The 27,197-nt window shown below is 44.1% G+C and overlaps 1 protein-coding gene across 1 annotated transcript in view; it reads right to left on the reverse strand.

Moving 5' to 3' along the window:
• Window positions 1–987: 987 nt before the first annotated feature.
• ANKFY1 (ankyrin repeat and FYVE domain containing 1) overlaps window positions 988–27,197 on the reverse strand; it is a 119,838-nt gene continuing 93,628 nt past the window's right edge. Inside the window, exons 9-25 of the mRNA XM_042780493.1 lie at window positions 26,489–26,557; window positions 26,070–26,269; window positions 21,181–21,278; window positions 17,623–17,851; window positions 16,364–16,462; window positions 15,960–16,113; window positions 15,035–15,203; window positions 14,125–14,243; window positions 12,861–13,017; window positions 11,737–11,937; window positions 9,632–9,808; window positions 6,417–6,564; window positions 5,866–5,956; window positions 5,422–5,546; window positions 3,387–3,533; window positions 1,651–1,741; window positions 988–1,120 (exon numbers count right to left, since the gene is read on the reverse strand). Coding sequence (XP_042636427.1) covers window positions 988–1,120; window positions 1,651–1,741; window positions 3,387–3,533; window positions 5,422–5,546; window positions 5,866–5,956; window positions 6,417–6,564; window positions 9,632–9,808; window positions 11,737–11,937; window positions 12,861–13,017; window positions 14,125–14,243; window positions 15,035–15,203; window positions 15,960–16,113; window positions 16,364–16,462; window positions 17,623–17,851; window positions 21,181–21,278; window positions 26,070–26,269; window positions 26,489–26,557 — 2,407 coding nt within the window. The remainder of the gene's footprint in view (window positions 1,121–1,650; window positions 1,742–3,386; window positions 3,534–5,421; window positions 5,547–5,865; window positions 5,957–6,416; window positions 6,565–9,631; window positions 9,809–11,736; window positions 11,938–12,860; window positions 13,018–14,124; window positions 14,244–15,034; window positions 15,204–15,959; window positions 16,114–16,363; window positions 16,463–17,622; window positions 17,852–21,180; window positions 21,279–26,069; window positions 26,270–26,488; window positions 26,558–27,197) is intronic.

The raw sequence follows: 27,197 nt of genomic DNA on the forward strand, positions 1-27,197 counted from the left end.
TCACCACTTGGCCTGCATGAATCTCATGCTCCAAGTAATGTGTTGCAGGAGCATTTCCTTTAAGACTTAGAGTGAGCTGAGGTCCAGTCAAAGCTGATCATTAGAATCACTGATGCAAGGACGTGTGAGGGTGTTTCTGAGGATGGGTTTTTAAATTGGAATCACCAATAATGCAGCTATATAAAAAGTGCAGCACAGTAAAAGTGCAATTCCTCTACTACTCTAGTAGCAGAGTGGCTGAGGACTCCACAGATAGGATAAGCGAGATGAGAGAACTAGAGCCGGCTGCTAAGGAGGCATCCCGCTGCCATACTGCGCTCCTGCTACCTCGGGAGCACGAACACTGGTAAAGCTTTCAGGTGTTAAGGCCACAATTTTTTAGCTCTCATCTCTAAACCCTGTTTAGAAAGATTTCACCTTTTTTAAAGGGATAGCTCACTAAAAATAAAGCTTAGCTTAAAAAAAAAAAAAAAATCCAGGGCAAGAGGATCCTATAATCTTTACGACAAAACACTGCGCAGGAAGCCCACAGCCACTCATCCCAGAGTAAAGCCGGCACTCACTGAGCAGCCGGGCACCAGCGTCCCACTCTGGTGGGCTCTGCCAGTACCACTGCCCAAGCAGGAAGGCGAAGACCGCATGTCCTCTGAGATGGACACCACGCTACTGGCAGGGGACATGGTCTTACAAGTGTCCTTTTATGTTGCTAGCAGAATGGGGTCTACTTCCTACCACATTTACCACACAGGCTAAATGGTCCAGTCCAGTTAGTGAGATATCTAGGGACGTCGATCACAGTCTGACACACTGACAGTCATACAGAATTAGTTGAAATGGGATCCGTCACACCATAGTCCTTAATTGTTCCAGTCTACTGCCGCAGGAAGACGACCCCCAGTTCCTGCTCTGGGTGGGGACGGGCTGGTGAGCAGAGCAGCTGCTGGAGAGGCGACCGGGGACGTGGCCTGGACCCTCCTGGGGGGCTCACTAGGAGACCCCACCCAGAGTCAGTACATCAAAGCAAATGTTGCAAACTCGTACAGGCTTGTTCAGATCAAACTTTATAATAGGAATCTCCTTGGTCGAGCATTTATGACAAAGAAGACGTCCGCAGTGACGACTGTGAAGGCAAAGAAAGGAAGTATGAGAGGGGTGCTAAGGAGCAGATTGCTTCCCGACAGGGCGAGGACATCCACGACATGGAGTGTGCTCGGCAGAGGAGGCGAGCCCGTGACCGTCATCCTGGGTCAACTCTACCCGCTACCAGCCAAGTTATACCAATTCATATACAGTTTTTAGTTCATGCAAAAAAAAATTCCAGCCAACAAGTAAAGTGAAGATGGCTTTTTTTAGAGATCAAGAGAGGCTCAGCACTTGCAAAGGAGCCGTCTCATCTTAATGGGAGTAGCCCTCCAGTTCTCAGCAGAGCTGCCTATACGCAGACTGGGAAGCAGGCTGAGAAGGCAGTAACTCCTCCCAGCTCTGCTGCAGCCTCAGAAGCTGCCTGGTACCTGTGAACCCTGAGCACTCTCCCAGGCCTCACTTTCTGAATGAGCCCTAGCAAGTTCATGGCTTATCATGGGAAAGGGTGAAAGCAATGACATCACAGAAGTCCCCCTGCTCCTCTGGCAAGTGATGGTGAGGTCTTACCAGTGATGTTTGCGAGTTGTGACTCCAAACTTGGCAGTGCACTCGTAACAGTTGGAGCCGTCACACCACGGGGGTTCTTTGGACAGCATGTCTGTAACACACACAGGAGATTGGTTTAGGTCAAGTAGTGACTATGCCTGGCAAGACTCCGAGCTTAGAGGCAGCAAGAGAAGCACACTAATCAATAAAGCAGCACATCACAGAGTTACCATGAGAAATGAATATACTGGAACTAGGTGAGGGAAGGCTTCAGAGGAGAAGATAAAGAATCAGCATTTGTCAGACAGGTTGGAAGAAGGGAGGAAATGACGTTTAAGGTAGTGTCCATCAGGAAACGCACGCAGTCAGGGTGCTGGGGTGTGACGCCCGTGGGGGAAACGCACACAGTCAGGGTGCTGGGGTGTGACGCCCGTGGGGGAAACGCACGCAGTCAGGGTGCTGGGGTGTGACGCCCGTGGGGGAAACGCACGCAGTCAGGGTGCTGGGGTGTGACGCCCGTGGGGGAAACGCACGCAGTCAGGGTGCTGGGGTGTAAAGCAGGTTGGAAAAAGCAGAGAATACAAAGCTAGAAAGACTGGAGGAGACCAAATGGTCGGGGAGACAGAGCAGGGACCAGAGGCAAGAGACTGAGGAGGCAGATCTGTAAGGGGCGGGGCGTGTGAGAGTCTGGCACGGAGCAAGATGGAGATGTACGTGATTCCCAGGTTTTTGGGTGTGACTAAATCTGTGGGGGGACACCTGCCAAGCAGAGACTTGAGAGAAAGAACTAGCACATATGGGTAATTCAGGTTAGAGTTTGAGGAGCTGTGGGACAGTCAAGTTAGATATATGTGGGCTTAAATATCACAGAAGCTCAGTCTAAAGATAAGGAGCTGAGAGTTATCAATGTCGATAGTAACAACAATCACTAGGATTTACTGACTGCTAACTATATGCCAGACACTGCCCTAAGCACTCTCTACACAGAAGCAGACTGAGCTCCCCAGGAGGGAGCACCTGCTGTGTACCCCACTTTGACAGGCACTATTCTGAGCTCTTGAGAGGTGGACTAAGTGCATGGCATGGGGCAAAGAATGGTAGATTAGACAGTATAGGAACAGCAAACCTTACTGCTTTGTGACCCTGGCAAGTGACCTACACCAAAGTCACTTCTTCAGGTATTTCTTAGCTTGCTTCTTTGTCCATGGCATGGGGCTAATCATATTTTTCTACCTCCGGTGTGGGGCGGTGACAGAGCACTGTGACGTGGGAGGCACCTGAAGCATGCTGATTCTCTCTGACACCCCAGTGAAGAAGAAAAAGACTTACAAATGTGGAATCTTTAAAAGTGAAGCTCTCCTTACCACAAAATGAACACAGGGAAGGAAGAGTCAAGGGGGGCTAAGAAGGGCATTTTGAAGGAGGCAGAGAATCTGCACGAGCCAAAGGAGGAAGGGTATGCAGACAAGCAGCCAGGAGACATGGTGAAGGGCACCTGCCTAGAACTTCTGGATTTCTGGTAGGTTCAAGGGAAGTGGGAAACCCATAGGGCCCAATGTGGAACACTCTGAAAAGTGACCCATCGCTGCTCAAAGTCCCTTCATCCGTGTCCCAGAAAAAGTCCTATAAGGCTCTTGGAAAACTGCTGGTCTAGATCTTACAGGAAGGCCTTAAGAGATTTAAAAACCAATACAGCCATGCAGATAATCAACATTTAACTGTGCTTGTCAGGAAACAGCAAAAAGTCAGCCACTTACCTAACAGTCTAAACAGAAGTTGCTTGGTAGCAACCTGGTAATTGAAAATGTTGACTCCTTGGTTATTATTCACTCCAAGGCGAGCCCCAGATCGGACGATAGCACGGCACAAGTTGGCATTCCCTTTCATGTAGGCTAAGAGCAGCACTAGAAAACAAAACCACAGGCAGGGCTACTGCCCACCAGGCCTCAGCTTGGCACTACCAAAGGGTTGGCAGAGGACAGCTGAGGGCAGGACACTTGTTAGGAAATTCCTCCAGAACCACAAGGGCCCCCTGAGGCTCTGATGAGACTTCCAGAGGATGTGCAGAATCTTCCAATAAAGGATCCGGCCACAAGCCAAGCGACTGCAGCAAAGCGACAGCTCCAGAGCACCATCTCAGTCACAGCCCCAGAGACACACTCTCCCCATTCAACTCCGGCTACAGGAGAGTCGAATAGGATCAGACACTGAAGGAAAACTCTGTCATTGTCTCAGATGCCTTTGTCTGGTGTGAAACTGGTTTCACCACAAAGGGCAAAACTCTTTTCACACAAGGTAACTAAATCTAAAGAGCTGTGAGTTGTGTACACATGGGGAACACGCTCCAGAACCAGAAAGTTCTCCTGCAATAAGCCTCTCCTTTGCAGACACAGGCCTTCTCTACTAACAATCACAGCCGCCAGCAGCTCCCCTCTGCTTCCCTTTACCAGGTACTTTATTTCGGTTCTTTCATTAAATTCTCAAAACCATCCAGTCAGATGAGGGTTACTGCTCCATTATCAAGGGAGGAAATAGGCACAAAGGGGTGAGGAAGCTTACAGAGTCACCGTGCTAGAAGAGAACAGAGGTAGGACTCAAACCCAGGTCTGCATAAAGCAGGAGCCTTCACGTAAAGCCCCTCTGCCATACTGCTGTCCATTCTGCTGGCCTGCTCACCCGCCTTAAGTAATGATCTCACTGGTGTGTCTGCTCGGCCCAGCAGCTCACTCCCAGGCCCATCACTGCCAGCTTAAGAAACAAGTTCATACATCACAACTCTTCCCTGGGCCAAGAACTGATGATGGAATCTTTGGCCTCAAGCTAAAGTTCAGGATATCCCTTGATGACTACACTTCAGTACAGAAGGCCTGGAGGCTCTGCTGGCATGAGATGGAATGAGAGGGAGTATGGCACCAGCAACAGCAGCAGCAAAGGATGCTCAGAGAGCCCTGGACTGGGAAGCTTCATCTTGTTCTTTTATCTGTTATCTTCATTTCCTTACCTGAAAAACGGGGACACACTAAGTGCACTGCCTACCTTACAGAGCTGTTGTGAGGATTCAATGAGAAAATGAATGCAAACATCTTCAAAAAAAAGCTATGAAAGGTACACAACACAGTGACAAGGGACTAGAGAGGTCGATGCATCCCCCTCAATTAGAAAGTATCCCTTCTACCTGTGCATAACATGTCGTTTTCTCGAAGTATGTCAACACATACTGTTGCACATTTGCTCCTCCTGAAGTCTATGACAGGTAGTTAGATTTCATCTCTCTGCTGAATTTAGGCACTTGGGTAGGGTGCTGGTTGACTGGACAAGAGGCAGACAGGGGCAATGAAAATAAGCATGCAGACTTATTTGGACATGGGTATGGCTTTGGAGCCTGGGTGGCACAAGTCGTTTGTGACTGGCTACTAACTGCAAGGTTAGCAGTTCAAACCCGCTCAAGAGCTCTGTGGAAGAAAGGCCTGGTAATCTGTTTCCATAAAGATCACAGCCAAGAAAACCCTATGGAGCAGTCCTACTCTGTCACACATGGGGTGGCCATGAGTCGGTGGCCAACTGGACAGCTAACAATAAAATGACTTTGAAGCACTAGATACGATTGAGATATGCTTCTGCCTAAAATCAGATGCTGCCCAATTCCATGGCAGGGATCTGTGACAGATGCTTAGAGAGCCCAGCCTAAATGCACTGAGCTTAATGCCCTTAATGATACGTGTTCAGGCTCCTATGTTTTTAGGAAGCAGGAAGTACAAGTGAGACAAGATAAACAAACACTTTACTACATACCTGTGTTTCCCTCCGTGTCCGGTTTATCTAGAGGATACTCAGGCATGCACTCCAAGAAGAGATCAAAGATGGCTGCTGCATTCTCTTTGCCATATTGTCCCAAAATGTGCAGTGGTGACTGGCCTCTGATTTTAAAACGTTGGAAAAGTTAGGCATGTGTCTGCCACGACCCATCATATACAAAAGAAAAGGAACTTTCTAAACTTGAAGATGCTGGATAAATCTGAAGGATATATACCAGGTTATAAAAGTTTTTCTAAACAAAAATGCCAAGATACGAAAGGCTGATCAAGTATCCCAGTGGCCAGCTGCACAGCATGCACTGGGGCTGAAGGGAGCCACCAATGACCATCAGCTCTGAGGGCCAGCCTATGCCACATGGAGCCCCGGTCTCTGCTCTGGAGCAGGAGATGCACCCCCACAAGATATGCTAGACACACTGACCTTAGGTTAAAGGCTTCAGCATCCACCGTGCACTCTGTCAGGAGGACCCGGATGTTGTTGAGCCGGCCGTGCATGACAGCAAGATGAAGAGCTGGGGAGTAAATGCTCTTACTGGGTGAGCCCAGAAGCATACAGAGAAAATTTCAACTCCTCATCACCCTCATACAACCCCCTCTGCGTAGGACTCTTAGAGCGGCCACTGGCCACTCACAGAGCCGTCCCTTCTGTCTTCACTACAGCCCAAGCATGAGTCATAAGCACAACGTCATGAGCTTCTGCTGCTTCAACAATCATCCAAAGATGAGATTCAAGAGCTTCACAGGAAGTCATGTTAGCCTACTGGGATTACCAATCAGACTGGCAGGCTGCCCAGGGCCTGGTCAGAGGCAGGGTGGATACCCAGCTCAGAGCACGTCCTGTTACAACTCTGCTCCTGTAACAGTCAACCTCTCTAAGAGGGAGCAGACCCAGGGCATGCAGAGCACCTCCACCCCTAGGATGGAGGGGTCACTAAAGGCATTAGCCCTGGACAGAGAGGATGACGGAATTACCATTATTTCCATTCTCATCCACAGCAGCAAAGTCCACTCTATTCTCCAGAAGGACTGAGCAGATGGTGGGCAGGTTCTGCTGGGCGGCGAGATGGAGGGCAGTCTGGCGGTGCTTGGTTAATTCATTCACTTTGGCTCCTGCAAGAAGCTGTTAAAGTTATCACGTGAGCAGTCTCTACCACAACCAAGGCCCCACTTAAGGCTGCAGCAAAAGGGCCTTTCACGTACTCCTGGGGAAGTGCACACTGGCAAAACCTTTCCCAAGGGCAAACTGTCAGTTACCTAGCAAACCATATATAGCCATTCCTTTGGACACACAAATTCTACTTCTAGGCTTTAGTAGGTAAAAAAAACAAAAAAAACTGCACAGGACTACAGTGATGTCCACTGCATTATATAAAATGTCCACTGCTTATAACATAATATAAATGTGATGGTAAAAGGATTTGGTTGTAAAAATTGTAATATATCCAAAGAACAGAATGAGTAGCCATTAAGATGATAAATATTTACCTATTAAAATGGAAAGATGTCTATAAAGTAGTGAGTGTAAAAGGCAGTTAGAATATAGTGTGGTAGTGTGACGACAGATGACAGCTAGGCAGGCAGGCAGGAAGGCAGGCAGGCAGGAAGGCAGGCAGGCAAACTCTTTGAAGATGTTTTAAAGCACAAACACTGAGCTCAAAGGAGAGCCGGGGGAGAAAGGGAGAAAGTTCCTGCTTTTTGTCCTTCTGTAATTTAAATTTTTCTACAGTGAGCATGTACTATTTTCATATTCCTTTTTTTTACTTGTAAATTTTATTTATTTTGTTGTTGTTAAGAATATACCCAGCAAAAAACATACACCAATTCAACAGTTTCTACATGTACAATTCAGTGACAGTGATTGAGTTCTTCGAGTTGTGGAACCATTTTTACCCTCTTTTTCTGAGTTGTTCCTCCCCCATCAACAACTCACTGTCCCCTAAGGTTCCTATTAATCTGTCAAGTTATTGTTGTCAATTTGATCCCATGTAGATAGTTCTTAAAAGAGCATAATGCTCAAGGCAAACCTTTATCATCAGTTACGCACACACTGACGTTGAGTCAGACCCGACTCCTAGCGACCCCTCCTTGGGTTTCCAAGGCCTTATCACTCCTCGGAAGGAAGGTTGGGCAATCTACTTCCATAGTGATACCGCCTTGGAAACCAAAGGAGGGGTCGCTACGAGTTGGGTCCAACTTGACAGCACATAACAACAACAACAATCACTACAGAAGGAGATTGCCCAACCTTCCTTCTGAGGAGTGGCTGGTGGGTCTGAACCGTCAGCCTTCTGGTTAGCTAAACTATTATTTGGTTTTAAGAAGACTTCAGGCGATGTTTTTAGTTTACGGTTTAAAGATGATCTCAGGGCAATCGCTTCAGGGGTTCATCCACCCTCCATGGCTCCAGAACTTTTATTACTTTTTAAAAGAAAGAAAATTACACAAAGAACTGCAGAATCAAAGGCAGGAAGGTGCTTTAAATAATATCTTGTCTATCTATTCATTTAGTATTTAAAGTTCATTAACTGCTTTCTGACAAAATATCAAAGACACTTGCTGGCAGCAGAAAATAATCAGTGCTTGGCAGTCAGGGCCTACTCTGCCTCTCCAGAGCTCTGAGGGCTCCTCTGGGTCCCCTGTCCGTGAGTGCAGGGCCCCTGCCCGTGAGGATCTAGGCACTGGGCAGCTGGTCTGGATCTATCCCTGACTTCTGAATATCAACCTACCCAGAGCTCTGGGTACCCAGTCCAATCACTCATAGGTCCAGATAGGACATATCTCTGACAGTCATGGTCACTAGTCCTCGGCTAGGGATTAGCACCTTGGCAAAGGGATCAGGACCCTCAAACTTCCCTAGGCTCTCAGGGTGGCAGAGAGACCAATGAACATGGAGCTGATTCTCTGCTCTCTTGAGTAGGCCCAGTTCTGATAGTATATCCCCCACAGCCAGCCTGTCCTTGTTATCATCAGACCTACCACCTCACTCTCCAGTCCATTCCTCACGACCACTACCCCACCCAGGCCTCTGCGGTGGTGATCCAGCCCCCAGCCCATCCCCAAGCAGCTTCTTTAAATGCTCGCTCAGCTCAAACACACATTAAGTCATAAGAGTTTTTCTAAAAGTGTTTTTTAAAAATAAAAATGCTAAGGTATGAAATGCTGCTCAGGCTGGTTGAGCGTCCCCACAGCCAGTTCAACAGACTGCACCTGGGGCTGAAGGGAAGCTCTAAGGGCAAGCCAGGGCCATGGCGTCCGGGTCTCTGCTCTGGACCATGCTCTCTCAGCTCAAATGCCTGCAATGGTTTCTCCACTGCCTGAGGTTAAAGATGCTCACAGTTCTTGGTCTGAAATATGACCCACCCACAATCTGGTCTCAACCACATCTCCTCCTACTTGCTACTCAAATGTCAACCAAACTCTTCTACTTGCAACACACCACATGCACTTTCCAATCTCCACATCTTTGCTTAGACCTTTCCCCAGCCTGGGTGGCACTACGTGTACTGGAAAAACCAGGTGTTGGAAGCTCTGGTGGCCTAGTGCCTAAGGCATTTGACTGCTAACCAGAAGGTTGATGCTTCAAACCCACCTGCCACTCCTCAAAAGGAAGACTGGGCAATCAACCTACTTCCACAGAGATACCATCTCAGAAACCCAAGGAGGGGTCGCTATGAGTCGGGATCGACTAGATGACAGTGAGTTTGGTGATTTTTTGTTTTGTTTTTAGAAATGGCTAAAATTCCAGCTACACTACTGACTAGCTGGTAACCTGGGGAAAAACAATCTCTCTGAGCCTCAACTTACTCCTTTGTAAAATGTAAAAAAAAATGCTCTACCTCCCTTAGGGTTGGGGTTGTTCTGACAATTAAGAGATAGCCCACTTGCAAGCCCCAGCTGGGTGCCTGACCCACAGGAGGCAGACAAGGAAGCCAGTCTCCCTGCCCAGGAGACCCTCTACTCTGGCTCTGCCATCAAGTCCTGCTGGCCCTCACGGCCAAACAACTTACGGGGCACTCAGGACACACTGTGCACTGACACACCTGTTTTCCTGATGGTACTGGCCTAGTCCCCAAATTCACCCTGGCCTTTCACAATACCTGGGAAAACCCCTGTGAAGACATGCTGAACACAAGCCACAACATGCTTTGTACAAAAGTTAGATGCAATACTGTTCCTGTTTCACTTACCAAATTGCGGACAATAATCTCTGAGCCTGCTTGGACAGCTAGGTGCAAAGGTGTCAACTTGGAAGCATCCTGGACTCTTGAATTCACATTAGCCTGGACACTGATCAGGAATAGGACACTTTCAATATCAGAGTTCTGAACTGCCACGTGGAGAAAATTCCGGCCCTTGTTATCCACCTAAGGCAGTAAGCAGGAACCAAAATATTAGTATGCTCCCTTGTAAGAGTGCCTACTATCTGTGGCCGTGGAGAGGTCATGATGTCATCCTTACCTCATGGCCAGGAAGCTCCCCTCCAGGAAACGACCCTAAATGCTCCCCTCCCCCACACACAACAGACCCACTCTATATATTTGTGCACATAACCCTGTATACATGGAAACATCCAAGCAGTCAGAGAAAGGGGGCAACTGCACAGACCTAAGCTGGCCTGGCATCCTCCCACAGCAGAAACTGGACTTTTGAAAGCCACGAAAGGGAACCTGCAGGACAGGAACAGGAAGGCGCTAAAACACTGGGGTGCTTGGGGAGAAGCAAATGTGGAGACTAGCTTTGGGTGTCTCTGCTTTGGCTGAAACAAGCAGACAGCATCCTAACCCTGTAGCTATGGTGACAGCCTGACCCCTGAGCAGTGCAGCAAAGCTGGTTTCTGCTTTCAGAAAGTTGCCTCTGTTACTGAGGCAACAATGAGGAAAGCACCCTACAGCATGCTGCGGACTTTGCTTCATTGATGTAAAGCAGGAAAAGGTTGCTCCGATCAACCACACAGCATACTGCAGTTACAATAGTTGTCATGAGCATGAGTGTGACAAGTGAGGGAGACACCAACATGCTACACACACACCACACTCTCACACATCCACAACAAGCGATTTATCTTCAAAGGCCTCTGATTAACAGTATCAGTTTCATACTAGATGGAGAGGAATTGTGAGATAATTCTTCTCACTCTTCACGAGCTTTTTATGCTATCTGTGAACATGAAGTTCACACCTACACAATTCAGTCACATTTACATAAATGCTGAAGAAAGGTGATGGACAGAAGCCTGAAATACCAAGTAACAATCTTGCACCATGCTAGGATTTCATTTCATTTAGGTCTCAAGCTCCCATCTTGCCATCGTAAGTGGCTATTCATAAATTTTGGTAGCATTCAAAGTGCTAGTTGGAGATTCAAGGATCCACAGCAAGTTTCTATAGGACTGATTTAGCAAACAGTCCCAGAAACAAAGTAATCCCAGCTCCCAACTCATCTCTCTCTTTTTTTTTTTTTTTAACTTTTATAGTGGTGAAAAAGAAGCTCTGGTGGTATGGCACCTAAGGCATTTGACTGCTAACCAGAGGGCTCCATGGAACGAAGATGAGGCAATCTACTTCCATAAAGATTTACTCTCTTGGAAACCCAATGGGGTCCCTGTGAGTTGGAACAGACTCGATAGCACTGAGTTTATCTGGTTCGGTTGTGGTAAAACATACACAACAAGAAAGTCACCGACATAACAACTTCCCCATTTACAGCTCAGAGACACTGATGCCATTCCCCACGTTGTGCCACCTCAGGTCAGTTCTCACTGTCATTTCCCACCCAATCTGTTGCTGCAGATGGACAATTCACCTCATGGATTTAGCAATTGGTAAAGAACCTCAACAAGGACAACCAAGCCCACTAAGTGGAATGGTAACAGTTTAACTCCTCTAAAACACCCAGAAAGTTGCCACAACATCACAACACAAGCGCCTCAAGTTTAAGTGAATGCTTTTTAATACACTCATTATTAGGACAATTAAGCAACCAAGCAAAAGCAAAGAACAAACCTAGTTGTACACAGCACAGAATTCCCATTATTGGACCTACCTCCCTTCCTCTTTAATCTAGCATTTAATCTAATGACATTTTCAGGTGGCTGACACACAGGGCAGAGGAGCTGAATTTCATCCAACATCAACAGGACATCTCAAAGGCCAAATTTTAAGAAAGGAAGTATAAATTCAAAACAAATGTCTTATACAGAAGAGGCCTGGTTTAGCAGGTTTGTTTAGACTCCACGGAACGGGCTCTGCTGTGCTCAAGGCAACATGGAGAACACAGGGTGCTGGTCACTCACCTGCTCAGCAGCCCCAGACTCTCGTTTTAGAATGGCCTCGGCTGCCTTGTTGTTCTTATAAGTCATGGCACAGGCAAAAGGTGTCAGCCCTTGTCTGTCTCGAACATTTAAGTGGATGTCAGGATGCGAAATCAACAACTGAATGATGACACTGTGCTGGCTGCTGACGGCCACATGGACAGGCGTTCTTCCTTCTGCATCCTATAGGGACGGGGCACAGATATTAATGTCCAACTGAAAGGTAACACTCAGGGAAAATATGAAGGGGGTAGCTTTTAAAACAAGTTCACTTATGGGAATCAATGCTACCACCCCGTTTGACAACACCTTTTTTTTTTTTAAATTATGATTTGAGTGAAAAGTCTACAGAGCAATTTCACTTACTATACAACAGTTCATGCACATTTTGTTTCATGACTTTGAGTACAATCCCTATAATGTAACAGCTCTTTTCCCACTTCCTCCCTTGGTTACCTCTTCCCTGTTCCTTTCTTTCCTATGCATTCCTGCCCCCTGAGCTATCTCCGTGGGCAAATACTGCCCTTCTATACAGCAGCTTTTAAGGAGGCCAAACCACAGAGCTGACTGAAAGCCACTCCCCACCACACCTGCTCCAGTAACCCAGTACAAATACATTTGTTACAGAAGACCTGCAGTCAGCCTCAGCTCTGTATCCTGCCACTCCATGTCTTGCTACAGGGCATTACATTAAAATCTTCTTCAGTGTTGAAAAGCATCAAGGAATATAACTCGGGGTGCTCAAGTGAACTACTGAAACATCTTTCTGAACACAATATTTAGCTTAGAACTAAAACAAACTCTCAGTGGGAATCTATAACTAAGGGGGAACAGGAAGAAAAAAAAAAAAAAAGAACAAATCTTCCTCATGATGTAGTAAGGACAAAGGCACAAAGAAGGAAATCTTAATATGAAATCATTAAAATGACTTAGCTGCTATCTAACTTAAAAAGCCACTTCACCTGTTTCATCTGTCTATACCTCAGGCCAGATCACGGTAAAGCAAAGGCCCAGGACCAGAGACTCTGCAAGGTTCCTTGCCATAAGAAGAGATTCTTTGTCTTTCTGAGGTTTCCTTCTCCCTGGAAAAGAGAAATCCTACATACCTGCGCATTTACATTGGCACCAAACTCCAGAAGACACTGCACTGTCTCTTCAAGTCCCCAAGAGGCTGCCAAATGCAAGGGAGTCTGCCCAGCTCTTGCTTCTTCTTCTCCTTCTCCATTTGCACCTGGTTGTCTTGGACTATTTACATCACAGCCACTGAAAGAAAGAGGGGAAAAGGCTTCAGGAGCCACACTTCCTCCTAGCTTAAGCCTGCTGGTAAATGAACAGCACAGCCTCATCCAACCCTACAAAAAACCTGCTGCCAGATAGGTTTACTGCTCTGACAGAGCCTGGTGAGACCCCTGAGACTATGGTCCCTAGTTACCCTTCAGGTCTAGAACTGAACTCACTCCCATGGCTTCCAGCCAAACAACAGCGAGGCATATGGGGTAAACATTTACATCAGGTAGATACACTCCTTAGAATGATTATTCATGGGAGAGAAAAAGGGCAGTGTTTGCACAGGGAGATAGCTCAGGGGGCAGGAATGCATAGGAAAGGACACAGAGAAGAGGTAACTGCAGGGAGGAAGTGGGAAGAGAGCTATTACACTGTGGGGAACTGTAGTCAATGTCATGAGACAAGACGTGTGTGAATTGCTGTATGGAAAATTAATTTGCTCTGTAAACTTTCACCCAAATCACAATAAAAAATTAAAAAAAAAAAAAAAGCCCACTGTCACAGAGTGTTATTCTTGGTCCTTGGCCTCAAACATGGTGTCTGGGTCCACTTCCATAGATTCTTTAGCAATTGGTCTCTGAGACAACCTGGGCATTAGAATTGTCAAAAGCTTCCCAGGGCTTCTACATGCATTTAAAGTTTGAGAACCACCATTCTAGAGGTTTCCTGAACAATCTCACCTCACCACATGTGGTGTACTCTGAGGGGTCATGGAGCTGCTAGAAGCAAAGCGTCTTGGCTGGGGAGCAGAGGGCTGTCCTGCAGAGACCATCTGGTCTCCTCTGCCCCACTTCTCTGGCTTCATGGTATGAAGTCTGATATGACTAAGGGAGTACATGCAGCTCCCAAAGAAGGAAGCTGACTTGGATTTTAGAGTCTCTGGTCCAGGCACATGAAACCCTCCCTCACAAGTGAGCCTGGCCCTTTGCTGACTTGACAGAACAGTGACCTCCAATAGTCTTAATAATGAAAGTCAAGGCAGCTACAGGCATGTCAAGACTGTAGGGTGGACTGAAATGAGAAAAGAGCCAGTTTGCAATAATCTGAATAAGAAATTCAAAAAGATACTTGGACTTCTCAGACCTGCGAATGAGAAAGCAGGCAGTGGACTCGCTGTTTTCATCAATGGCCCTGTGCAGGAGTGTCTGCAGGCACCCACTAGGACCTGGACCCCAGCATGTGGCATCACAACCATGTCTGACCTGCACAAAAATACAAGTTATTCACAAATACTACTTGGCAAAGACAAAATTCTTATTACCATCTGTGAGCTCTATGCACATCATTTTCAGGCAAGAAACAGTTGATAATTAGGTAATAATGACTTTACTATGTCATTCATTAGTCTCACAAACACTGATTAAATCTGCTCTATGCAAGTTCTTGTACTAAATCCTATGGGAGGGATTGGGAGATCTAAATAAGATGTATTTAATTAGTGCCCTCCAGAACTGTGTTCTAGAAGGGATAGAAAATACCCAAGTGCATGTTTACACATGCACTCACAAACCCCTAGTAACACACACTATAATTAACAGGCAATCTCATTAACAACTGGGTAAAATTCTCAGGAGCAAAATGGTTTAATGTCATATTGCAGGACCTTTAGAAAGCTAAATGAGAATTTCCACGTTGACCTCCGTTTTTGGGACTGGTCTCCTAACAACCTGAGATTTGAGAATTTATTACTATGGTAATAGTTAGGGCAGCCCCTATCAAATTAACCCACCCAGGAGAAGACTCGTGAAGAAATGTCTCAGGTTCCTTCCTTCTTGGTACTTTTCTAGATAAATGCAGCCAAAAACAAAAGAGTTGGCCAACACCACATTTGAACTGTATGTTCCTTAAACTTGACTTTCAACTGCTCATCCTTGACCCAATTTGTTACTTGGCAGATCTCTTGCCCCTCGTGATTGCTACACAGTCACCAAATCCATCTCTGCAACAAAATATTCCCTTGTGTAAAGGGAAGCTAGAGCCCAGCTGGCCTCACCAGAGTAGATGCGATGTCCTCCAGATTATTTGCCAATGCAAGCCACAGGGGAGGATTCCCCTTCTCATCTGGCACAGACATGTCAGCTCCCCGGGTGCATATGGCATCCACCACAAGCGGAAGCTGGTTTTTGATGGCCAGCTGAAGAGCTGTCTCCCCATCCTGAGTCCTGCTGGGACAAGCATACGAAAACCAAAGCCATCATTTGTGGCTGGAGCCAAAAAAACAGAGTGCCCTCTTGCACACTCCACTGTCTCTCTTAAACACACTTCACTCACATTCATTCGTATTTTCTCAGAGAAATCAGTCAATAGTGTCTGTCCCTTCTTGCTTTTTAAAAAATATAGCCATGCCGCCTTTTTGCACTCAGAAGAGAAATGACCAACTGTTGAAATTGGATAGGCATTCAGCTGCTTTTCAGAGCATATTTGTAAGGTGCCACCCCAACTGCCCACTTCACAAAGCACTTCTTTCAACCACTCAGTCATTCAGGATCACTTAACATGGGAGATAATGACAAGTTCCTTTGAAAATGCAATCACAGTAAAAATTTAACTCTTTGTATCCCACCCCCACTCACCCCCGCCTCCAGCCTTCTTGTTAGCTCATTTGTTGAATGTTCTTCATTACAAATGAAATTCCTACTTAACTGATTCTGGATTGTCCTCTGTCATGAGGTTTGTGCAATACTGTGGACTGCTCTCGAAAGGTTCAAACAAGAGCAAAGTGCAATTTTCCTTCTCTACCATACAAGTCAACTGATTATATTCAGTTACAACATCGCATTGTGTATTTTTTCTGTCATTGTTTTCCTTCTTTTATTTAATAAAGAACAAAAATACTATCTACAAGCAAGCCTATGTTCTTGAACCATTTCAATTAAGCGGGACCTGGTATGACAGCGGGGAGCGCCGTGTCATCTTACCTGACATTTATATCCGCCTGATGCTCCAGAAGGAAGAGTGCACTCTTGCTGTCCTGTCGCTGTATGGCCATGTGCAGCAAGGTCTGCCCGTCCGACATGGTGTCATTAATGGAAGCCCCAGAACCCAGAAGCTGGGCTGCAATCGTGTGCATGCCTGGGAAATAAACAAGCCCTAAGCAACGCATGCTCAGCTTTTCCTCAGCATCTCACTATAGCACACGCATCTTCTCAACTTCTCAGAGCCAGCAGTTTTCCACTGGATATACAGGTTTAACCCAAAGCGAAAAGGTTCTTTTACAACTAACTGCTTAGCCCTACTGGCTCCACCACCCACATACTCCCCTCTCCCCCACCCACATTTCTAACAACTGGGTATCAACAGCCTCCCTCTGGTACAGCCTTACCAGTCCATAACGCCAGGCCCAGGACAGTCTGGTCCCGCGAATCCTTGAGGCTGAAGTCCGGAATAATCTGTAAGTTGTTCGTGGCATGAAGAGCATTGGCTAAATTTTAAGAAGGAAAAGAACACTGGATATCACTAGCCCATAGATTGCACTTAAAGGTCAAGAGAACAAGAACTCAGTTTCATACTCACTAGCTATAATAGGATCATTTATATACAAAGAGAACTGATAAATCTTGTGGGACTGGAAGCACAGAAGCCTAATATTTTGAAGCAAAGTTTATGGGAAAAATGAATTTTTCAAAAGCTTAAAATATAATCTTCACATAAGAAAAACAGACCTCACTATAGAAATACACACTATTTGCCTGATTACTTAAAAAAGGATTAAATCAATGTGTTGAAGAGGTTTTCCTAATCTATAATCCCTAAAATTGTAAAACTCCTGTGAAGATCAAGAAATAGACACAATTTGCCTAAAACCCCCACTTCTTTCCATAGACACAATGCTAACAGTGCCGGCCTTAACAAAGATTCTCTCGCTGCTGCCAAGCTGACTGCAACAACCAGCAATCCAACAGCACAGGGTGGAACTGCCCGGAGGGTTTCCTAATCTTTACAGAAGTAGACTGCCTCATCTTTCTCCCACAGAGTTGCTGGTGGGTTTGAACTGCCAACGCTGTGGTTAGCAGCCTAATGCTCCGCCACTGTGCCACCAGGGCTCCTTTTAACAAAGATTTAGGCAAGAAAAAAACAAATTTCAGGGCAGGCAAGGGAAAAAGCTAAGTGTGATTTTTCTAAGGGACATGAGCTGCCTGTGGCAGAGGAGCTTCCTCGGCCCCTCCTTGTGTCTCCTCAGGTGGGTTCACAGGCAGATGAGAGGACTGACTGACTCACAGAGGACTGACCTGCCTCAGCAGAGTTCTCAAAGGCAGTGCTCACACCAAGGCAAAGGCTTGGCTTGATCTACATTAAAATGCCCCTCAACCCAAATTGAAAGAGACAGTGGAGTCAAAAAGTCTTAATACCTTAACCCAACAAGTGAAATGGCCAGGCTCATCCTGAAAATACATGCAAGAAAGCACAGGAGTCAACATTCAGACTGTATTACATGCTCATCTAGTGTGACCCAAAAAGACTTTTTGGGTAAGAAACTGGTTATGTAAAATTAACCATCAGAAGAAACATCAACTCTGTACTTGACTCTCAAAACCACGGTCCAGAAGTCAAGATGCCTGGCAGTAATTCTCAATTACCTACCTTTTTGTTCCAGGATGACAGACACCACATCTGGATGATTGTAAGCAATTGCCATGTGAAGTGGCGTCTGCAGATAGACACTGTCCACTGAGCTGCTCAGGGATGCAGCCTCTTTTGGCAAAGGCAGCACCTCCTCCGTCTGCAGGTTTGGATTGGCACCTTGCTGCAGAAGCTCTGCGGTGAGGTTGGCCAGGCCATGCCGACAGGCTGTGTGCAATGGGGTTTCTCCCTGAACAAAAATAGACCACATCTGAGCATTTCCAGGCTGAGAGTCTCCTTCCCAAAGGGGTAATGACAGCAGACGTGCTGAAACTCAGGGCCACCACAGCCCATTGTTCATCCTGTCACCAAGTGAGCTCCATGACTTTCATCCCACTCCTCTAATCACCTCTCTTCCCTTTCCCCCTGTGCAATCATGTTCCAGACATTTCTTCAATGTCTTCCAAGAACCTGCCAAATGCCCTGGCTTCCCATCTTCTTCATCTCCACGAACTTCTTTAGCTTCCCTTCACTTTGTAAAACTACATGTTCTAAATATTAAAGTTTTATATGTGTGTATGTGTGTATATATACACACATACACACATATACATACATATATAAAATTAAAAAAAAAAAAAAAAAAAACCCAGTGTCACAAAAATAAACATTGTAGGCAATGTAAGGACCTAACAATCAGCCCCAGGGATAAGCAATGTTAACTGTGTGACTATCTCCTCTCTGTAACTCCACACCAGCACACCTAGGGCCTGTTCCCTTGGCCGGCTTCATTTCAACCTCATAATTAGTATTAAGGGTACGTGATTCAATATTCAAAAAGTACAATACGACATGGTGGGAAAAAAAGTCTGCTCTCACACCTGGGCCCCCACCTAACTACCCCTCCAAAGGAGCCATCACCACTATTTTCATGTTTCTCTCCGCTGACAGAACCACCACAGAAAAACATACACTGACATATATGCACAGGTTTCTTTTTTTCCCACCCAAACAAATGGGAACAGACTGAATACACTGCTCTACACCTTGCTCTTATCAGTGTCATGTTCCCAACATACACTGACATATATGCACAGGTTTCTTTTTTCCCACCCAAACAAATGGGAACAGACTGAATACACTGCTCTACACCTTGCTCTTATCAGTGTCATGTTCCTTCGAAGAGTCAAAGTTCCACAAGGCTTATCGTAAAACAGCAATGTTCCACCTCCCCTCCCCTCTAAATTTTTTTTCCTTTCACAGAGAGAACCACTTTGAACTCTTTCAGCAGGGTTTTATGATCTCTGTATTTCTAATAACATGTTTTCATTGCTTCCTCTTAATTTTCCAGCCTCAGGCATTACCTGTGGAAGATAATTGCTCTTTTGCGCCTTTACCCACCTCCCCCACACCCTTCCCACCCCACCCTCCCACACAGCAGCATCAGAGTTGCGGTGAGAGCCTCCAGAACACATCTTCCTCTTCAAGGCTCTCTCCTGCTCCAGACCTCTTCCCTACACATCCTCCCTGACGGTGCTTCTACCAGCCTCTACAAGCAGAAGATTCTCAAACCCAGGTCTCCAAGTGCTTCTATCCGCTTTTCCCATGTCTGCTAGACAACCCTGAGTATTTAGAAACAAGCTGCATAACTACTCCCTCGATAGAAGTTCTTCCTCCTTCACTTAAAGGATACACATCATAACGGTTTTAACTTCTCTTGCACTCACTTCTGACAGGTAGAAGCAGGCACATCCTATAGCCCCTAGTTGTACAATTACTCTAAATTATTCTGAAATCTGTCCCATTGGATCCAAATTCGGTGTTAGAGGTCAGGACACCTTATTGCCTGTCTAGGTGATTTCTACCAGGCTCCACCATGCCAGTCCGCTGGCCCAGGCAGGTTTCTCAAGTCTAAAATGATCATACTGCTCTTCTGCCCAAACCCTTCCACGGCTCTACTCTGCCCAGAGGATAAAGTCCAAACTCTTAAACCCGCACTCTAGGCCCTACTCCGGTGTGGCTCTCACTTGCTTTCAAGTCAGGTCTCTTTGCTTCTTATGAGTTCAAGGCAGGATTTTTAAAAACTGGGAGACAACAGGGCATGTCTGTATGGTAACAGAATGAATAGCAGACAAAATTGATGAGGCAGGAGAGAGAGGAAAAACAGATGAACAGACACAGAGACATAGAACAGCAGGTGCAGAGTCACTGAGGAGGTGCGAGGGGATGAGGTACAGAGTTCAAATAAAGAAGCCGGTCTCCAATGAGTACAGGGGCATCCCATTCATATTAGCCAGAGAATGGGCCATGTGCAGGTTTAGGCACAAAGACACTGGTAAATAAACAGTGGAAAAAGGATGGTGCTGCCCTCTCCCGTTTCCGAGGAACTTTGATATGTCTCATATATCACTTACTGTTTACCTACTTGCTCAGCACTGTGGAGAGAGTATAAAACTGTAAATCCTAGTACCAGGGTCTTAATACTTGCTCTACTATTTATGAGCCACTTAATCTCTCAGAACCTCCAGGTCCTTCAGCCTGAATGAGAGATTTATGGATGTGGAACTTATCTCTTCAACCCTAACAATACAAGCTGCTTTTGGGTCCATTGTGAGAGTTAAAAGGGATAGTTATCCTAAAAGCTTGTGGCACAAAACCAAAAGCAAATCCACTGCCATTGAGTACATTCTGACGCATAGCACCCTACAGGACAAAGTAGAACTGCCCCGGAGGACTTCCAAGGTTGTAATCTTCACAGAAGCAGACTGCCTCATCTTCATCCTGCGGACTGGCTGTTGGGTTCAAACCACCACCTTCTGGTTAGCAGACAAATGCCTTAACCACTACATCACCAGAGCTCCCCCTGGGACAAACCAGTTGTAAATCAAATGTGATCTTAAAGATAAGCTCATCCTCCCTATCTGAAAATAATAAAGTGAAAGACAACTATTATTTAGTATTTCCAGTGTCCCACATGTCATGCTCATAAGCACTTACATATTTCATTTCTTTTCATCTTAACCACAATCCCATGAAGTCAGGATTAACCCCATTTTACAGATGAGGAAATTGAGGATCAGAAAGTTTAAGTAACTTGTCTAAGCCCACCTAAGGAGTAAGTGGAAAAGCTGATAAACCCAGGTATGCCCAACCCCAAAGGCCATGCTTTTAACCATAATATTACACAAAATATACTCTGTCAGCTTACGGTACACACTCAGTGAGCATCCACGTAGAAAAAACTCAGTAAATGTGAAGTGCTATAAAAGAATTAAGATGTTATTACAGTAGCTTCTTAATATACATGTTTGATGACCTTTATTAGAGTAGAAAGTCCACAGTATTTAATCTAGGACCTGATGTACAACTGCAGCTAGGAAATGCTGAACAAATCAACCAACTAATATTTGAGAAAACATGAAAGAATCTCTTTCACTATGGTTTTTAAACGATGTGTATGTATTACTTTGACAAAAATTGAAAAATAATCTATTGTATTTTTTCCAACATATCCACCCACCACTGCCATTTCTTCCACAGACCGAAACTGTTTTCCCCTGGCTGCCCTGTCACACTTACCCACTTGTTTCTGTGGTTCACATGGGCACCATTGGTTGCTAGGAAAAGAGCTGCTGCCTCATTTCCTGCTCCAGCTGCCCGCTGTAGCAAGCAATTTCCTAGAAGAAAATGGGCATGTTCGTTGTGCCATCTGCATAAAAACCAAGTCATCTTCCACACTGTATCACACCCTGCCATTCCCATCATCTTTCACAACCTGCAAGCCCACACCCAAAGGAGGTATCACTGAAGTCCACGCAGACACTCTCTGTATGTGGACACAGAGACAGGGGAAGAGCCTGGGATGGAGCAAAGATGTGGTCTGAAAGTCAGGAGACATTCATTCCTCCCTGGGTTTGCCACCATCTACCATCAGAGGTTAAGTTATGTCTCCTTGCCCAGCTGGGTTAAAACAAGGTTTCTCAACAATGGTGCTACTGACATTTGGATAGGACAATTTTTGCTGTGGGGGGCTGTCCTGTGCATGGTATGATGTTTACCATTACCCCTGGCTCCTACTCCCAATAATAAAAAATGCCTATAGTTGTTGCCCAATAATCCCTGGGGGGCAAAATCGTGCCCAGCAGAGAACCACTGAGCTAGAGGACCATGTGGAAGACACTGTGACCTGAAATTTTACCAGGTAATGCCCCTGAAATACTTCAGTTTTATTCCTAAGGTCTTAAATATGTTTGTTCTTGGCTTAGAAATGTTTTGCTGAGCACTAGCATCCTTTTTCTGAATAAAAGTTTTGGAAAGGAAAAAGAAACTTTTCTTCTTTTTCTTTCAAAATGGTTTTAGTCCTAGAGCAGTGTTTCTCAGCCTTTTAAAGCCCATTTCTCTTTTGGATACAACATAAAATCTCACATTCTACAGCTATGCTACTTGAAAATGCAAATGAAATAAAATACCAGAACTAAAAACAAGGTAAAGAAATGGAGCACAGCGCGGCTTTGTTTTCATACCACTTTCTCCTTTTGCCTCAAAGAAAGTGATACCTATGGCTAAGAATCATTCTGACCTACAGCCTCCTGATTCGAATTCCATTCTCAGGCCTGTAGTCATTCCAATGTACCAAACCCCTGTTGCATCGAGTCAATTCTGACTCATAGCAACCCCACTGGACAGAGTAGAACTGCCCAATAGGGTTTCCAAGGCTATACATTTATGAAAACATACTGCCACATCTTTCTCCCATAGAGCAGCTGGTGGGTTTGAACCACCAACCTTTCAGTTAGCAGCTGAGTGCTTAACCACTGTGCCACCAGGGCACCTTATACTAGTGTACATAAAGCTTAAATTATAAACCTCCCAGTAAGGGATTAAACCACCTGTGACTGCCAAAATTACTGAGATGTAGGAAACTAGTAAATTTAGGATACTATATTATGAAAAATGGAACAAATCAATAGGAAAAAAAAGCACTACTGAACCTCTGTATACAATTAAAACACAAATAAACTGACAGAACTATCAAGAAGAATGAACAAATCCAAAATCACAGTGAAAAAGTTTAATATACCTCTCAAATATACAGATCAAGCAACCCCCAAATTAATAAAAAATAAATAAGATTTGAATAGCATGATTAACAACCTTGACTTAATGGACATTCATAGAGACTCTGCAGCCTACAATTAAAGAATCCATATTCAAGCACATGTGAAGCTTTTGTAAAAACTGGTTCTTAAGCATCTAAAATTCAAGTCTTAAATATCAAAGAACCTCTCTTACACACTGCATTCTGACGTAAACACAAATTAGCAATCAGTAACATTACCACCAATAACCAACATACATTTATAAATTAAAAGCAATTTAGTGATAATCTCGTTTGCAGAGGGCCCTCAGCCTAAAACACTTGCAGTGCCTCCTGCATCCCCTGCCCTGTAGTACCAGTGCCTTCAGCTTTTACTTACTTAGGGTGGTGATTTCATTTCCTCTTGATTTAAAGCTAATTGACTTCTTTTAGGGAAGAGACTGTTTACTATGCATCCCTTCTTTATCACTTACTCTTCTCAGTACCATCTACCAGTGTCTCATGTACTTCTACATTCATGGATACAACTCAATGCTGAATTATATGGAATCCCTCTCCTTAAAATGAGGGTTCCTAAGAGTCTATGAGGTCAAAACTATTTTCATTATAATAATACATGGATGTTATTTGCTTCTTTTCCACTGTGTTGATATTTGCACTGATGGTACAAAAGCAACGGTGGGTCAAACTGGCTACTAGCATTAACACAAATCAAGACAGTGGCATCAAAAGTACTAGTAGTCGTTGTATTTTTCAATGCTATATACTCACAGTAAAATAAATAAATAAATAAAGCCGATTTCACGTAAGATGATCCTTTATAAAGCAGTAAAAATTACTAGTATTATTAAACCTTGACCAGTGAACACAGGTTGTTTTAAAAATTCTGTGTGAAAAATAATACACATAAAGCCATTCCTGGTATATACCAAAGTACAACAATTGTCTCGGAGAAGAGCACTTGTGCCTGTTTGTGTTGCTTTTTTCATGGAACACTATTTCTACTTGTAAGAATGATTGACTGACAAACTATGATTATTCAAGCATGGGCATCTGGCACATATTTTCTTGGAAATGAGCAAAGTCAGCCTGTCTCATTAAAGAAAACATTTGATAAAGTTTGTACCCAATGGAAAATATGCACCTTCAAATAAAAATTAGGATTTGTATTTTTGAATAAACACTCGAATTTTGGAAAACTTTTACCTGCAAACCTAAGTGTGATAGCTTCTTAAGTCTTACAACACCTTTCTGATGAGATCAGTGCAATATGAGTAACTGTGATTCAAAAACATATATGCATATGAAACATCTGCATAAGTCAGTAAACCAGTATTTTCCAAATGATTAAGGCATGATGTTACAAAATGATGCATGAAGGAAAGTTCCATTCAAAGTACAAAACAGACCACAGATTATAATGTAATAGAGTATAAAAAGCTTATCGATGTGGTTTCAGAGTCTACACTGCAACTAACCTTAAGCAAATGATCACTTAAAGAATTTTAGTATCCACAAAATATATCCGCAATTATCTTTTAAAAGGCTATTAAATGCTCCTCCCAACGATTCAGAAAAGGAGGGTGGGAATAGTGACACAACTAAAGAATGTAATCAACGTCAGTGAATTGTACATGTAGAAATTGTTGAACTGGTGTACGTTCTTCTGTGTACATTCCTGACAACAATCAAAATAAAATGAATTATATATTTTTTAAAAAAGTAACAAATTTCAAAAAACTGACTATAGATACAGATTTAAGCATCTAGATATTAAAGAGAACTGTAAAAATATAAAACAATGCCACTCTTCTCATGAAATCTTTTTGTTTTGAAAGTTACTTTTCATAAAAAAATGTTATATACTAAACATATGCTGGTCTGCAATTATGATTATTAAACTAACTATTCCGCATTTTAAAAATTTCTGTTTTCGTTTGTAATATGTTAAACATCCACAGAAATAACCCACATAAGCAAAAGCTCTTTGGTATATAATTTTAACAAAGTAAAAGAAGTGCTGAGTCCAAAACATCTGAGAACCATAGTATGAAATAAATGGAAATGTTTCAGCTTAAAGGATGTAATGTGGAGTCCAGCTAAAATTTTGGAACACGAAAATGAAAAGAACAACAAACTCACTGCTGTGGAGTCAGATCCAACTCATTGCTACCCCTCATGGGGTTTCCAAAGCAGTGTCTCTAAGGAAATAGATAGCCCCATCTTCCTTCCAAGGAGCAGCTGGTGGGTCTGAACCACCAGCCTTGTGGTTAGCAGTCAGATGCATTAGGCACTAAGCCACCAGAGGAACATGGTATTAAAAAAAAAAAAATTACAACGTGAGCTTTTACTGTATTTAAAATCAAGCATAATTTTGATCAAAGATTCTGTAGAAGAATCCTGATCAAAAGAAGGAAAAGACATAACAGAACTTTAAATTCTCATGGACTCCAGACTTTCAGGAGCCATGGTGGTTAGATGAACTTCTGAAACTATTGCCCTGAGATACTCCATAAATCTAAACCAAAAACATCCTCTGAAGTCTTATTACAATCAAATAATAATTTACCTTCACTAGTAAAAACCAGGGAGCTCTGGTAGCATAGTGCCTAAGGCACTTGACTGCTAACCAGAAGACTGGCAGTTCAAACCCAACAGCCACTCCTCAGAAGGAAGGTTGAGCAATCTACTTCCCTAGTGATACTGCCTCGGAAACCCAAGGAGGGGTTAAGAGTCAGGTCAGACTCAACGGCACATAACAACAACAACAATAAAAAATGTCTGCGATAAGCCTTGTGCTCTTTTAAGAGCTATATAAAAACCAAAAAAAACCCAAACTCACTGCCATCGTGTCAATCCCAACTCACAGAGACCCCTCCTTGGGTTTCTGAGGTGGTATCTCTATGGAAGTAGATTGCCCAGTCTTCCTTCTGAGGAACGGCTGGTGGGTTTGAAGCGCCAGCCTTCTGGTTAGCAGTCAACTGCTTTAGGCACTATGCCACCAGAGCTAAATACATGGGATCAAATTGACAACAGCAATTGGAAAGATCAAACAAAAATCCTAGAGGCAGTGAGTTTATGTTAATAGGGGAAGAACAACTCAGAAAAAGGTGAGAATAGCTGCACAACTCCAAGAATGTGATCAGTGTCATGAAGAAATGGCCGAATTGGTATAGGTCTTGCTCTGTGTACTGTCAATAACAAAAAATATAAATAAATAAAATGAAGCAGAAAATAATTCTCCTAAAATTAAGTACAAAATAATTCTCCTAACAGTATGCTAATGAGTTTCTAAATTTGATAAAATATGTATACAATGTTTCATGCAGCCTCCAGATGTGGGACTACTTCCCGAGCGTTTCTGCTTTACCTGTCACTGTATCGGGCGCACCAGTGTTGCTGCCTCGCTGAATGAGTCTAGCTGCAAAGCTATTTTCGTCAAAGGATGTTCCATTTACCACAGGGGTGTCTTCAAAGGGGTTGACAGACTGGTCAGGAGACACAGTGATGTACTGCACTGCAAGCCACAGAGCTGTGCTGCCCTCGTGGTCTTTCAGCTCTAAATCTAACCTGAAATACGGAAGAAATGTGAGCAACAAAGATAATCTTCAGACACTGTACTGCCAAGAGCTTTATATTTGCTCTTCATACATTTTCAATAACAAATTTTGCTTTTGCTTTCACTTATTAAAATGTATTAACACTGAAAGGTGTTCTAAAGGAATTATTTTTCACTCACAATCCCACCCTCACAACTGCTTTTGCATTTCTCCACGTTTCCCTACGTACTGTTTGCACTGCAGCAGCTGATTGAACACATGTTCATTTCTGGCCATGATGGACACATGTAAAGGAGTCCTACAGGATGGAAAAGAAGAGATGTCAGCTTAGGGCAGGCTCAACCCCGATGACTCAGCAGCAGGTGACTAAGAATCCTTGCAAAATCTTCATCCATAAGAAATTCCACATTTCTGCAACAGGGATCACTTTCTACCATGGCAAACAAGCTTTCCAAAATCATGACCAAGTATCAAAGTATGAAAACAGATTCATTCATATGTTACCATTTATTCAAGGGCCAAAGAGGCAAGAATCTATAAAAGGAAAGATATAAAACACTCTGCAATTCAACACTGATGCTTCACTGAATGTGTATACATATATTAAAAAAAAAAAAAGCAGTTTCTACCACAGTACGCGTAGTCGCTATGAGTTGGTTCCGACTCAATGGCACATAACAACAACAACAAAATCCTCTACCAATTCTGAAAAGAACCACCCACCCCCAATAATTCCCTGTTATACTCAAATACAGAGTAGTAATTGCCTTTCACTAGTGATTGATTAAAGTGGTATTTAACCACTCTTTGCTGCCTTTACTTGGCCTTCAAGCCCTAACAGAGATGGCCACTGCAGGGCACAGGGACCCCAAGGCTGGCATCTATCTCAGACAGAGAGATTGCCAGGGTTTACTGCAGTTGGGACACGGGGGGGGGGG

Source organism: Orycteropus afer, unplaced genomic scaffold (assembly GCF_000298275.1).
Source record: "Orycteropus afer afer isolate SDZICR_OR568_19922 unplaced genomic scaffold, OryAfe1.0 scaffold00042, whole genome shotgun sequence".
Lineage (NCBI taxonomy): Eukaryota > Metazoa > Chordata > Mammalia > Tubulidentata > Orycteropodidae > Orycteropus > Orycteropus afer.